Source organism: Balaenoptera physalus, assembly GCF_965194825.1.
Source record: "Balaenoptera physalus genome assembly, chromosome: 12".
Taxonomy (NCBI): domain Eukaryota; kingdom Metazoa; phylum Chordata; class Mammalia; order Artiodactyla; family Balaenopteridae; genus Balaenoptera; species Balaenoptera physalus.
The window spans coordinates 92052502-92067796 of record NC_138897.1 but is presented as its reverse complement, the minus strand read 5'-3'; the positions used below and the strand labels follow the sequence as shown (position 1 = coordinate 92067796).

Below are 15295 nucleotides of genomic sequence, written 5' to 3'. Positions count from 1 at the left end.
GGGGGCAGGTGTGTTCGGGAGCCTTCTGGGGGAGGGGAGCGCAGGCCCAGCGCGGCCAAGAGCTGGTCTGTCTGTGAGCGCCATCTAGTGGGCACCCCGGGGACTGCCGCCTGTGGTCCCCTCTCCTCAGAAAGAGTTCAAGCCAATCGAAAACGCCATCTTGGCGGTTTGCAAAATTAAAAAGTTATTTAGAAAAAGATGTGCTGGACTCTGCTATAAGCTATGCAAAAAAAAAAAAAGCATTGCAACATTTATTTGTCGTTTCTCTCAGGCGGCGCCGATGTACAGCTGGTGTGCCCTGGGGGGAGGGGAGGGGCTTCGACAATTACAAGCTGCATCTAGTCCCATGGGTCACGTGAGGTCAGTGACCATGCCACCCTGTTAGGAAATATTTTTAATTTCACCACTATTCTTAAATGTCTCCCATTTAAGCATGCTGGGTTACTAATAAAAAGAAGTTGATGACATCTATCGTATTCTTACTTTGTAACAAGAACTGAACGTTATGTTGCCTCATTTAATCCTCAAAGTAACCTGTTGAGGTTGTCCTAGTAGGAATTATATTACATACCCCTTTTGCAGATAGGATGACTGAGGCTCCAAAGGCCGGCTCAGACCACAAAGTTTAAGTAAATGGCAGGTTAGATCCGAGCTGTGGCAGCTTGACATCTCTTAAGCACACACGCCTCCACACTTCCCCAGCTGCGGAGAAGGGGTTGTCCCTTCACTGACCAGCACACAGGTGGGCAAAGTCCTCTGGTTTGCCAGGACTCTGGTTTGTCATTTCAAACAGGAACCTCATGAATGGACCTAGAGTCTGTCATACAGAGTGAAGTAAGTCAGAAAGAGAAAAACAAATACCGTATGCTAACACATATATATGGAGTCTAAAAAAAAAAAAAAGGTCATGAAGAACCTAGGGGCAGGACGGGAATAAAGATGCAGACCTACTAGAGAATGGACTTGAGGACATGGGGAGGGGGAAGGGTAAGCTGGGACAAAGTGAGAGAGTGGCATGGACATATATACACTACCAAATGTAAAACAGGTAACTAGTGGGAAGCAGCCGCATAGCACAGGGAGATCAGCTCGGTGCTTTGTGACCACCTAGAGGGATGGGATAGGGAGGGTGGGAGGGAGGGAGACGCAAGAGGGAAGAGATATGGGGATACATGTATATGTATAACTGATTCACTTTGTTATAAGGCAGAAACTAACACACCATTGTAAAGCAATTATACTCCAATAAGGATGTTAAAAACAAACAAACAAACAAAGAAGCAAACAAAACAGGAACCTGAGTCTCAGAGGAGGCCCCTGGAGGTCAGTACCCAGAAACGCTTGCATATGGGCAACTCCATCTTGTGACAAATAATCCAGTTCACCCACCAACAGTGAAAGAGATTTTTTTTTTCAAAAAGAAATTTATTTCTTCAGAATACAGCCTCCGTGTTAAACAGAAGCACAAACCCTTCACATAACTGCTCTCAATTTTGTCATTCAGGGCTCATCACCCAACAAAACAGAACAATTCCCGAGCAGGAGTCTTTGCTGGATGTGCCACCTGACGGAGGCTTTTGGTGAGATAGATAGGTCATAAATATTCATGGTATTGACAGAGCCTTGGAAATTTGTCATGTCACATTCCTGTAACAGAAACACCCAGACTTCCGTCACTTTGTTCCTTCAACTGACAGCCACCAGTTTCATTCCTAGGCTTGCTTCTTGGGTCTGTTTTTCCCGTTCATCTTCAGATATTATATGTTAGCAAAGGTTTGCCAGAAAGACACAGGTCAATGGAACCAAACATCTTAATGGGTTTTTTCCTTCTCCTTTTCCACTTAGCTGACTCCAGTTCACTCTCCAAGGGCAATCCTTTTTATACTGTTATTTTTAAGTAAGTTAGGAAATGACAGAATAGCTACATCCAGCTATGGGGCCACCGCGGCGATAGGTTTACTGAATATGCTCATTGGCATCACGTGCCAGGATAACGCTCGGCTGTGGGGAGTTGACCTGTATCCCGCACTTTGACAGGTGCATATGGTGGCACCTACAAAGTGCGTGGCTTCAATGTCATCTAACCAAGATGGTTATTTCTGGTCATTTGTAAAGTACGTCCACTGGACGTACCTTCTCCTGGACAATCTAAAATTGCCCCTTTCGGCTGTGAACAGGTTGGATGAATCAGGTGAAACTCTGACTACATAGCCAAGGGAACAGCTGTTTGCAGACCACCTTGCTCTTTTTTATATATAAGAAAAGCCTCAAAGACAGAGCTGAGTCACGTTTACTCTGGATTCCTACAGCGAGGTGTCGTATGCAATCTCCAACAAGTAATTATACCGACGCACTAGCTTTGGTGGAAGAAGAGGGACGCAGGTCATCTGGATGGACTTTTGAAGTCAGGGTTCCACAAACATACCTTTCAGAGGCATCGGCGTCTCTTTCTTGTCCTGGTAAATGGAGTCGAATCAACACTACAGAACGTGAAGGCTTTGTAGCCGAGTTAATGACTAAAGACCTAATGGCCTTTTAGAGTCATTTTCCAGGACATCAAATCGCACTGAAGATGTTGAAGGTGTAGGACGGGGCTGCCCCAAATACCACCCAGATCTTAGGTGGCAAGTCGGTGGCCTATGTGTAGCCCCTCCCCGCTTCTTACCCCCGTAGTAGGTTAAATAGTGCCCCGCCCCCACCAAATTCATGTCCACTGGAATCTCAGAATGTGACCTTATTTGGAAAAAGGGTCTGTGCAGATGTGATTAGTTAAGATGAGGTTATACCGGATGCTTAAATTCAATGCCCAGTGTCCTGTTAAGGAGGGGACACGCAGAGACGCAGAAACACACACAGCCCTGTGATGACAGGGGCCGAGATGGGAGTGGTGTGGCCACAAGCTAAGGAATGCCGGGGGCCACCTGAAGCTGGAAGGCAAGGGAGAACCTAGAATCTTCAAGTCATCAGAGGCAGCAGGGCCCTGCTGATACCTTGTTTTTTGAGCTCTGGCCTCCAGAACTATGTGAGAATCCACTCCTGTTGTGTTAAGCCATGCAGGTGGTGGTAATTCTTCATGGCAGCCCCGGGAAACTAACAGACTATTCACTGATCACCAGTTTCACTCTTGCCTCTAACAGCCCCTACCTTTTGGCACATGATCTAGAACCCACTTTTCACCTCTAAACCAGGTGGAGCTTTACAAAATTCATGGTAGTAGAAAAAAAAAAAAAAAGAGAGAGAGGAAAAAAAAAAGAAAGAAATGGAAACCACCTAAATATTCACCAGTAGGGAAATAAACTATGGAATAGCCTCCCACAGACAACTAAAGAGCTGTTTTTTAAAAAATGAACGAGGCAGCTCTATTCACACGGGTATGAAAAAGCCTCCGGGACAGAGTGTTGGCTGTAAAGAATGTGATACACAGCACAATGCCCTTTGTTTTCCCACACAGCCACGTACAAAACAAAATCCTTTGTGGTCTGCAGCCACATATCTGTGTGTGAAGGTAGATACAAAGCCCTGGATGAAAAAAATAAAAGGATAAAACGGAGTTCATTTAGGGAAGGGGGTTGGAATTGCGGGTAGTCCGTGAACCCTTGAGCCTTATCCGTAAGATTTTAGGAGGATGCATTCAAGCGCTATTTAGTTAGATTTTACTTTTAAGTTTTAAACAAAACAAAAGACAAAGGACAGGCAAAAAACCTATCCACAAGCCTTCAAAGCTTTCTGAACTACCGACTGAATTACTTAAGACCCCCTGGAGCTGTAACAGACCCCAAGAGGCCCAGGAGATGCCTGCTGGACCTTGCCTGGGGCGAAATATCCCTCCTTAGAGCTGGCTCTGGGCTGGAAACTCCCAGGACAAAGTCTGCCCCCTCTGAATCCTGGGCCACAGGCAAAAAGCAAACGGGCAAAGAAGAAAACAGCCACAGAGGGAGGGAGAGAGACGCTCCGTGACATGAAGCAGGAGCTTCACGAGATTTAAGCCCCTGATTGTTTTGTGCCATCAGGACTATCATCCCAAGAAAATACAGGGTGTACAGAACACCTGGAATTTCAATAAGGCAGGCGGAGTGAATTGCAGCCGCTGGACCAGCAGTCTGGACCCAGAGAGCAAGGCAGCAGAGCGCCAACAAATCAAATCAAAATGGTTTCACGTGGCTCTGCCCTGGGCGGCGGGCATGGGGAAGGCGGAGGAGGAACCCCTCCCTCTTATGGGAGCAAGAATCGAAGAAAAAGAAAGGGAAACAGATCTTTCGGAGATATAGCTTCCCCACCTGCAAGCTAGAGTCAAAATGTTTATCAGCCTGGGCTCCCCGACACGGTCCCCCTCCGGCTCTGCAGGCTCCCGCTGTGAAAACTTCTCTCTACACATCACACCTGTGTCTTGTCTAATCCAATGACCTCAAAATACCACGGTGCCAGAAGTCCCTTCTCTTCTCCACTCTGCGTGCCACTACCGTCCTGAGCTAATGGCCACCACTGCTATTTCTGACAACTAATTTAACGCCAGGCTCTATTCTGGGAAATTCCCACATGTGACTTCACCACAGCCCTGGGCCGTTTTCCCAATGGGGAAACTGAGCCACCACAGAACACTTAAGTCACTTGCCCAAGGTCACGCAGCTGCTAAGTGTCAGAGGCAGGATCTGAACACAGCTCCGGAGGCACTGCCTGATACAGAACCTGTGACTATGTGACCTTACACAACCGACCGAAGGGCTTTGCAGATGTGCTTCAGTTAAGGATCCTGAGCTAGAGAGAGTGTCCTGCGTTATCCAGGTGGCCCAGTGTGATCACAAAGGTCCTTACAAGAGGGAGGCTGGAGGGTCAGAGGCAGAGAAGGAGACATGGTAACAGAAGCAGAGGTCAGAGTGATGTGTGATGTGGGGTCATGAGCTCAGAAATGCGGGCGCCTCTCTAAGCTGGAAAGGGCAAGGAAAAGATTCTCCCCTAGAGCTTCCAAAATAATGCAGCTCTGCTGACACCTTGATTTTGTCCTCTAGACCCATCTCAGACTTCTGATGTCCAGAATTGTAAGATAGATTTGTGTTGTTTAAAGCCACTATGTTTGCGGTAATTTGTTACAGCAGCAAGAGGAGGCTGATACAGACACCAATAAATGGACACTGGAAAGCCCATGAAAGGTTATCTGTTACTACCAAGGCCTGCAAAAGCTGCTGCCCCTGGCTTCCTCTCCAATCTCATCTCTTTCCCCTGCCCCCCCCCAACCCCCGCCTTGCGGTCTACATTCCAACAGCCTGGCCTTCTTTGAGTTCCTCAAATAAACCAAGTTCAATTCTGCTTGAAGATGCACACTGTTCCCTCCGCCTGGAATGCTCTTCCTCCACAGCCTTCTAGAGCTGGCTCCTTCTCACCAGTTAGTTCTCAGGGCAAACGCCAGATCCTTAGACAGCTTCCTGATCTCTTAGCACTGCCCACCTCCATGCCAGTCTCTCTGTTCTGTGACCCAGCATGAATTTCTCCAGAGCATACATCACTGTCTGAAGTGATCAGATGCACTTGTTTCTTATATTCCGTACTCTCCTCTCCTAGAATGTAAGCACCAGGAGGGCTGAGACTCTTGTGTCTGTTCATCGTCATTCACTAGAACACAGAGTAGACACACGAATATTATTTGAAATAAAGAAGTATCTGTGCCCAGGCCTTGCTGTAAAGTTTCAGGCCAATACAGCTAAAAAGGAGTCTGATTATCTCTTGCTTTTTCCTTGCTTGCGTGCCCAGTTGCTTAGAAACTCACCAAGAAGGTTCATTTTTTGATTCCAACTTTTTGAAAGATAATGTGTTTTTTATCTGCATGAGTAGAGCTGGGCTTTTTAGTTTTAAGAACTGTAGTGGAATGGTGGGCTGCAACCCTAAACTCCAAGCCACCCACGGAAATAAATCTCTAAGCTCAAAGCTCGGAAATTGGACATAAAACTGCAGAGAATTGAAAGGGAATGAGGGACAGAGTGGGAGGGAGGGGGAGAAAAGAAAACTCGTGCTTTCATAAAGAAAAGAAGGGAAGGGAAGAGAAACAGGCACAAAGTTGGCATTTCCCAGCCACGGAGGGGGCAGCACAAAGACTATTTCTAAATTTTAGATTTTAAAGATGATGCAGAGAACATCGTTATTGCCCTAGGTTGTGACACTCCTCTTTTTTGACAGCCCTTTTTAAGATGGGATTTTTGAAGGTGTTGACCATCTGTGCCGTCTGCTAAAATGGAAACATCAGACACAATGGTTTCCAAGGCCTGGTGATCAACTCAAAATTTCCATCAATTCCATTTTATCCCTTTCCATGCACCAAAAAGTAATGAATCCAGCACACAGTGTATGCTAAGTAAGTGGTCGATTGTATAATGATTGACCGGATGGATGGATGGATGGATGGATGGATGGATGGATCAATCGATGGATCATTCAATGGATGGATCGATGGACCATCGGATGGATGGAAGGATGGATGGATGGATGGGCAGATGAACGGATAGATGGGTGGACGAATGGACCAAGAGATGGATGGATGGATGCATGCACGGATGGATGGATGGATGGATAGGTGGATAGATGGATGGATGGGTGGATGGATGGATGGATGCATAGATGGATGGATGGATGGATGCATGGATGGATGGATGGATGGATGGATAGATGGATAGATGGATAGATGGATGGATAGATGGATACATGCATGGATGGATGGATGGATAGATGGATAGATGGATGGATGGATGGATAGATGGATAGATGGATAGATGGATGGATAGATGGATACATGCATGGATGGATGGATGGATAGATGGATAGATGGATAGATGGATGGATGGGTGGATGGATGCATGGATGGATGGGTGGGTGGATGAGTACATCACCACTCTCTGTCCTTCTACAGACCCTCCTGCCTGGACTATTGCATCAGCCCCCACCCTGGCTTCCACACCTGGGGTCTCTCCCCAGTTCTATCATGATTTCCCCTAAAGCTGCATATTTACCTTCTTGAAGTAGAGGTTGGTTTGCTACCCAAGCAGTGTCCACAGCACCCCACACTACACAGGGTCACACACTGTGGCAGCAAACTTCTAAATCATAATACTGGGGCTGAATCCCAAGATAGCAGTCCCTCCTCAGAGGACGCTGTGAGGTTGAGTGAGACGTTCAGTGGGCAGCAGCCGCCTTGACTACCTACCCACCATCATCTGTCCTCTCCATCCTGCACCACGGCTGTATCTGATTCATCAAATCGAGCTCTTTCTTTCCTCTAGGTGGAGAATCCACCACCCGTACTGAGATTGAACTTCTGTTTGACCTTCAGCAAAATCTGACACATATACTTACACGTGGTCAGGCAGCACAATGGTAATGATGAAAATAACGATGGCTAAATATTATTGAGTGCTTACAATGTGCCAGGCCAACGTGCTTTTTTTTTTTTTTTCACAACAGACACTTGAGTTTATTAAATAATGTGGGTTAAGCAAGGGTTGAGGAGTTCCATGGAATTGGGGGTGGAGTGAGTGGATCTCAAGGAGAGTTTGGGGTCCTCTCTCTCCCCTGGATTTTTGTCAGCTGTGTTCCTGCAGTACGTCTTTAATCCTCATAAAACTCTAAGAGGCAGGCAACCTCATTTTTACATTTTACAGATGACGAAGCTTGAGTTTCAGAGAGGTTAAGTGACTTGCCCAAGATGACAAAACTAGTAAACACTGGGGTCCAAATTTCCATCTGGGCAGGTTGACCCAAGAGCCTGTACCCTTGACCAAAATATTTCCTTGCCAACTACCTCAAAGGAGAAAACAATTGAACATTTTGTCAGTATGGACGCCTGCCCCCCACCAGGTAAATCAATAGGATAACAAAACTGGCAAGGTAGAGAGGGTCATTAATTCTACGTAACAGTTGAATCTGCTCCAATCTATCTGGGACGCTTTCCCACTGCATACAAGGCTTTTATATTTGCCTTGATATTTTAAGCATGTTTGTTTTTGTTGTATCTCATTTGGTCCATCTGACACCCCAGTGCAACAGACAGGAGAAGTATTCTCACTTGGAAATTCACACACAGGATACTAAAGCAAAGGGATTTTAGGTGACTGCTCTGAGGCTACACAGAGAATAAGAGGCCAGCTGGCTCCGTCGTCCGATCTCCTCCCAGGCCCCGAGGTTGGAGGAGGAAGATGTGGAGCTATTACAGGAGCCTACGCAGCCCCAGCCCCTGGTGGTCCACATCCTCCCCGGGGCAAGGCTGTGTGTGTAAGCTAAGAGATTTGTGATCACCATGCCTGTGGCAGCTCTGCTGTGGGGTACTCTGGAAATGCAGAGCAAAGTGCTTCCCTGGTGAAGGAGTGTGGTGTCCCCAGGAGCTGTCAGAGGTGCTGGGTGGCTGGGGATGACCCTGAGGTCCAGAGAGCTCCTCAGGGAATAGCCTGGGGTCGGGGTGTTGATGAAAGAAGGTCGTGGGAGGAGGGATGGAGAGCACGGTGCACAGACTGAGCAAGACCAAGACAGGGAGAGCTGGGATCCTGCCTAAGGCAAGTGGTAGGAAAGTAACAGTCCCCCAAAGATGTCCACATCCTGGTCCCCAGAACTCGTGAATGTGTTACTTTACACGGCAAACGGGAAAGTCAAAAATCTTGAGGTGAGCAGATGATCCTGAGTTATCTAGGTGGACCCAATGTATTCACAAGGGTTCTTATAAGGGAAAGAAGGCAGGAAGGTCAGAAAAGGAGATGTGATGAGGGAAGCAGAGGTCTGAGTGATACGGAGCCATGAGCCAAGGAATGCTGGCAGCCTCTAGAAGCTGGAGAAGCTTCTCCGTCAGAACCTCCGGAAGGAATACAGTCCTGCTGACACTTTGATTTTAGCCCCGTGAAACCCATTTCAGACTTGTGACCTCCAGACTCTTAAGATAATAAATTTGTGTTCCTTTAAAGCATTAAGTTTGTGGTGATTTGTTACAGCAGCAAAAGGAAACTAATACAGCAAATGAGGGCTATCCAGCTAGTGGGTTCAGGTTCTGATGGTAAATGTAACCATTTGCTCATTTGCTGAGCAGATACTGTGTATCAGGCACCATGTTTGGTGCTGAGAAAACATCCGGTGAGCAAAACAAACAGGATCTCTCCCATCGAGGAGCTTGTGATCCAGTGGAGGAAGACAGAGAGTATTCTGGTCATCAATTCAGTGCCTCTTAGCTCCAGATTCACCCCTCATGACCTGCTCTGGGAAAATGGATCTGAGCCTTTAACAGTTGTCCTTTGCCAATGGGCAAGAGTTACGCTACGTCAGTAGGGGGCGCTGGAGAGACACTTCAGTAGGAACGTGTTTGCTTTCTGATTCTGGGGCACTCTTCCAGCACTGGTGCTTCCCCCCCAGCCCTGTATCCAGCTCCTGCAGCACCAGTGACCTGCAGCTTTCACCAGCATCCACTTTGAGTGCTTCTGATGAGACAGCTCCTTGTGGACAGCTGTCCCCAGACTTCCAGCAGTTTCCACTGGTATGCTACCTCAGCAGCTTCTCCTCATTCAGCGGGCTGTGAATGTACCCTCTCCAGCAAGGTCTGGATCTCGGAGGGTTGGGGGAAGGCCTCTGGCTCAGATGCCCTAACTCCACCCCAGGGCAGTGAAGGCTCCTGACTGCCATTCCCATATTCTTCAGCGTTCTCTTCACTTCTCACCAAGCAATCTCTCATTATTCTAGTCCCTGTTATAATTAATGATCCTTTACATCGACCTCTCCCTGCGCAAATTCTTTCTTGTGACTGGAGCCAGACTGAGACAGGCAGTGAACGAATCATCACGTAAATAAGCATGAATTATAGACGAAAGACAGAACGAATTTAGCCGGAGTGGCCAGGAGAACCCTCTCTGAGAGTTGGCTTTGAAGGTGAAAGAGACAAGAAATCAACCAAATGGAGCGTTCTGGGCCAAGCGTGAGCCACGAGAAGACCTGAGCAGGACCGAGGCTCAGCGTGGCCAGGTTCTGGATGCACAGGCTTCTGGGACACCTTGGGACCTCAGACTCACATCGTACAATAAAAGGGCATCGGCCGGAGCCCGTCTGCCCTCAGATCCATTCCCAAGCCTTCCCCTGATGGGTTCTGGCTCCCAGAGGCGCTGACCCCAAAGACGGTGTTCCTTAGGGGACCCCAGCCCTGGGCTCCAGGATCACCTCCTCCTGCCTCTCAGCCCAGGGGTGGGTGGATTCCCACTCCGGCTATGGTTCCTGAGTCTCCTGTGTTCTGTTCCTGGCTTATCATCTGTCCTACCTCCTGTGTACCTGAGTGCTTCCACTTAAAGTTTTTCTGTCCTACCTCCTGTGTACCTGAGTGCTTCCACTTAAAGTTTTTCTGTCCTACCTGCAAAAGTGGCTTCCACTCCTCAGTAGACTCTGATACAATAACAAGCCCAGTTTTGTTCGAACATTCCATGGACGAGTAATCTAGCACCCTTACATCACGCATAAGTTGTCCAGGGTTAGTTGCCACTGAGAAGAAGTAGAAGGAGGGGGAGGGGGGAGAAGGGAACGGAGAAGAAGAGGGGGGGAAAGGAAGAATTACATAAAAGTTACTTACACCCTAAGAACAATAGGCAAAATTCTCCCCTGAAGGCCACTCTGCGGCAGTTACGGGTTTGGAAAGCAGCTAAAACAACTGATTAAAGAGAAAAGATGAACTACCAACTCTGGTTCCACCGCAAACTTTACTAAATAGCTCTGGTCCCTTGGAGTCATTTCAGAGCCACTCTTCACAGGGATGCAAGAGATGCCCTGCGATACATGACACCACTCAACCATCCAACCCTGGCCCTTCCCAGCCAGTGGGAATTAAAGCCAAATGCAAGAAACCATCCCTAAGTACAGATCAGCCAGATGGGGAGACACGAACCGTCACAGACATGCAGTGAGCACAACAAACATACAACAGCCTCCCTGGAGGAGCCAGGGAGAAGCAAGCAGCTCAGACGGCCCCAGCCGGGGAGACGATGGGGGATGGCGGAGCGAGTGCCACAGAGAACAAACCAGCGCCGGCAATGCAGCCAAAATAAGCGCACCGCTCACATCCGCTGGACCCCTCCCAGGGCCGCACCAGGCACCTGTCACTAAGAACAGGAACAGGACAGAAGATGAGCCCCACGGGGAAGTGCTGGCGGCCGAGGAAAGGTTGTCCGAGCCAACCTGTATCTTGGCCTGCTTTCCTGTTCTGCCAGGCTCTCCATCCTTGCCCAAGTTTCACCGCCTCCTTCTGCCCTAGGTTCTGTCCCATCCCACCACGTGCCCTGACCCAGTGAGGGGCACCCGACTCAGACCAGTGCCATGAGTTAGGTCTTCAGGCAGCATCATGATGGAAGAGTTCACCTCTGGCCAAAGAGCGTTGCAGGGTCTCACCAAGCAAAGGTCTCATTGGGAAAGGCCACACTAGGAGACAATATCCCCCGAAGCCCTATAACAACAGAATAACAGTCCCCATTCACCAGTATTCTCCTCAGGTTACTTTATTACAAGATGCTAAAATTAAAGCTCTGGCCAAGGATACACTTTCTGTCCCAAATGCTCACCTCTGCCATCACGGCATTAAAGCAAAGCTAGACAATTCAGAACAAATGAACAGGCTGTGTTCCGATAAGACTTTTTCCACTAATGCATGCAGGTGGCAAGCTGGATTGGTCGGTGGGCTGTACTGGGCTGACCGCAGGTCCATACCCCTGTCCTGGGTCCAGCCTCCTGGCAGGTCAACATACGTCACTTCCCAGCTCCTCTCGGAACCGACACCTGCCCACGAGAGAAGGGCACGACACTCATCCTTACAAGTAGCAGGAGGCTGCAGAAGCCCCAGGGAATTGACTGGTACTGATGAGACACACAGCAAAATCCTAAGGACTTCGAGTAAAGAGATAACACAACCTCAGCCAGATCTTGGTCGATCTGGAGAATTGACAGAAAAGGTCCTGGGAAAGGGAACATAGGACTGTCTCACTCCGTCCTAAAATCCGCATCCGTCCACCTCTGCCCCTTCACGGGGCTCTTTCCCACCAAACTGTGGTCGCCCTCAAACCAAAATGCAGATCACTGCTGGTGTGGATCATTTCCAACCGCCCAGCCTTCAAGAACTAGACGATCCCGGTAGCTCAGATTACAGCATGGGATTCAGTCATTCACTGGACAAATCGTAAGTGCCCCAGGAATTGTTCTAGGTGCTGCGGACACAGCTGTGGACAAAACTGACGGGAAGCCTACCGTCGTGGATCTCTCCTTCTGGGGAGGAACACAGATGATGAATCCTGAACCTCAAACACTGATAATATCTATGAAGAAGATAGAAGAGGATGAAGATGTGGACAGAGAGGGATGGGCAAGGGGGAAGGAGAGCCAGCTTGGCTCCCCTGGTCAGGGAAGGCGCCTCTTAACAGTCGAATCGAGAAGAGGGAGCCAGATATGGGGAGACGTAGGGAAAGGGAGTTTGGGGGCAAAGAGTCAAGAACACAAATACGGGAATTGCAGAATTAATTGTAGGATAGAGGGTTTTATTTGCAAGGATTTCACCCCTGGTATCCAACTTTGAGTATGGATGATAGAAGTACCCCCAGATTGTCCTAGAATCGCTAGGTGTGGACCCCCATGCTTTGGTCCCAGACAGGAAGGTCAAAGCAGCGCAGAATGTACTTGGACGTTTCCAGTGTAGGAAAGGGCATTAGCAATATTGCACTCCCGGGGTTTATTATCCCTGTGACCCATCGGCACCGTCCTTTAAGGCTCTGGAACCTTGTCCGTGACACTGTTTTCAGAGGTGGTCCCTGAGCCTGATTGTGAATAGAGCTTTGGCCAAGCTCAGAGGAGAGAGCTGGTCACCCCCAGGCCAGAAACAGAAACACATGTGGTTTTATGGTCTCTGGGACCCTATCCAGGTTCATCTGGTCAGTTCCCAATAAGGCTCTTTCGGTCCATCTGTCCATTTTAGAGTTTGCCAATCCCCAAGCTACATGGGAACTCTCAGGGCAATTGACCAGGGGCTGTTTACTCAGCATATAGAGAGGCTGTTCCCACCACACACTCCTGATGCATTTCAATGCAACTGTCTTCACTCAGGACAACACTCGGTCCTGAGATGCACACAGGCTGAGCCAATAAAAAACACAGGCTCCCCGGGACACAGTTCAGCAGGATCCACAAAGGAAAGCGGATTCACACAGCAGGCCCTAAATAGTTTCCAAGGAGGCATTACAGAAAGCAAGTAAATAAAATATAACAAGTGTATTTCCCTTGCTCAAGCAACTTATAAAATGTTGAAAACAGCAGATTATAAAATGCTCATGTTTCTTTGAATATTTAAAGTACTCAGGGAATTCCCTGGCGGTCCAGGGTTAGAATTCCGGGCTTTCACTGCCAGGGGCCAGGGTTTGATCCCTGGTCGGGGAACTAAGATCCCACATGCCACACCGCGAGGCAAAAAAAAAAAAAAAAGTACTCGAAGAAAACATCTTGGTGACACTGATTCTGAAGCCCGACATCTCACCAGTGCGAGCGGGACGATGCCCACAAGGGAGGTCTGGCTGACAAAGATCTCGGCGACAACCAGCTGCCTCGTGGCCTCCTCCACCGGGTACTCCACCTGCCAGGTGATCTGCTGGGCGCCGGCCAGGCCGCTGCTGTTGTCAATTCCAAAGTCCACTTGCAGGATCTCATAGAAGGAGCCATTTGTTCTGCAAAACAAACACACGGTAAAGCGCAGTTTAAAACCTGAGACTCAGCAGAATGTCAAGAACGCGATAAATTGCCACATTCCTCTTTGTCAACCCAAAGAAGGCTGGCCAAGTTCAACAGGTCACAGGCGGTGTCGATAGAGCCTGATTCACAGGCTGCCCGCAGACGGCCCACACCTCCGCGTGGACAGACCATCGTCTTCAGGGCCCTGCCCTTCCCTGAACAAGCAGCTCAGATAGCACTGCATCTCTGGGCACTGTCACAGCTCGGTCCTCCCCAACCCCACGCCTGCGGACGCCACGATCCAAGCACCACACACGGGACGTGGCCCTACACCTTCATCTAGGGCCACCGTTACTCCAATCGTGAGGCACAGCCTGGATTCTGGCTGTTTCTACTTCCACTCACCTGTGTGGCTGTGGACCCGTGGTGCAAACTCTGAGCTTTAGAATTTGGGAAGAATACTGGTGCCTACGTGGGCTTGTGAAAGCATCGTGAGACCAAGGATGGGAAAGGACCCCATAAGGTGCACAGTCCGTGACATCAACTCTGAGCTACATTAATAAGGAGCTATGCTGCATTCTCCACGTCATCAGCCTGCAAATGGGAGGGGATGTAATGTAAGAAAACCCCACCTGCCTTCATTCATGGAGTGACAACATTGAACACTGTACATTGTTTGGAGGAGGGGGAAGAAAGTGGACGGGGCACATATAAGTGAAAAGGGCAAGTGTCATTCTCAGCATCTTTCTACACAGGGAGAGCCTCTCATCATGGACATGAACTTATAAATTATAGGCTGACTATTGCACTGACGGGAGAAGTTACTAAACAGAGAGTTAAAACAAAGAGCCATCCAGCATGGGGTTTGTGAATGACTTCTGTTCCATAAGTCTTTGTCCGTCACCCTGAATCTAGCTGTATCTGGATCCAAGTAATATGACAGCAGAGTGAATGATTCACAGCTCCGAAAACCTGAGTCACCCCAACAAACCTGTTCCTTTACCAATAATGGGCCTGCCTGGACGAAAATGAGCTGGGAAGCCTCTTCCCTGCCTTTGGGGATCTAGGGCAAGATCTGCAGCCCAGACACCCAACTCACAACCTGTAGGGAAAGAGTTTTGAAAAAAAGCCTGTTGTGTGTTGCTTGCCCAACAGAATCTCCTACCATGGACAGCTAGCTCCTCCAGCCCCCATCCACGAAGACTAAGAACAGGGTAGAAACCACAGTATTGACAGAGAGCTATAGTAAATTTGTTCTTTAAATCTTCTAGCTCCTTGTGAGAAAGACAAATATCATATAATATTGCTTATATTTGGAATTTAAAAAAATGGTACAAATGAACTCATTTACAAAACAGAAATAGAGTCACAGATGTAGAAAACAATCTTATGGTTACCAGTGGGCAATGGGGAAGAAGGATAAGTTGGGAGATTGGGATTGACATATACTCACTACTATGTATAAAATAGATAACTAATAAGGACCTACTGTATAGCACAGGGAACTCGACTCAATACTCTGTAATGACCTATATGGGAAAAGAATCTAAAAAAGAGTGGATATATGTATATGCATAACTGATTCACTTGGCTG

At 48.3% G+C, this 15295-nt stretch overlaps 1 protein-coding gene across 2 annotated transcripts in view; it reads right to left on the bottom strand.

The window, feature by feature from the left end:
• TMEM132B (transmembrane protein 132B) overlaps positions 1 to 15295 on the bottom strand; it is a 416404-nt gene that overhangs the window by 78754 nt on the left and 322355 nt on the right. For both annotated transcript variants that reach the window (XM_082418222.1, XM_082418221.1), the window contains one exon: positions 13511 to 13697. In XM_082418222.1, coding sequence (XP_082274348.1) covers positions 13511 to 13697 — 187 coding nt within the window. The remainder of the gene's footprint in view (positions 1 to 13510; positions 13698 to 15295) is intronic.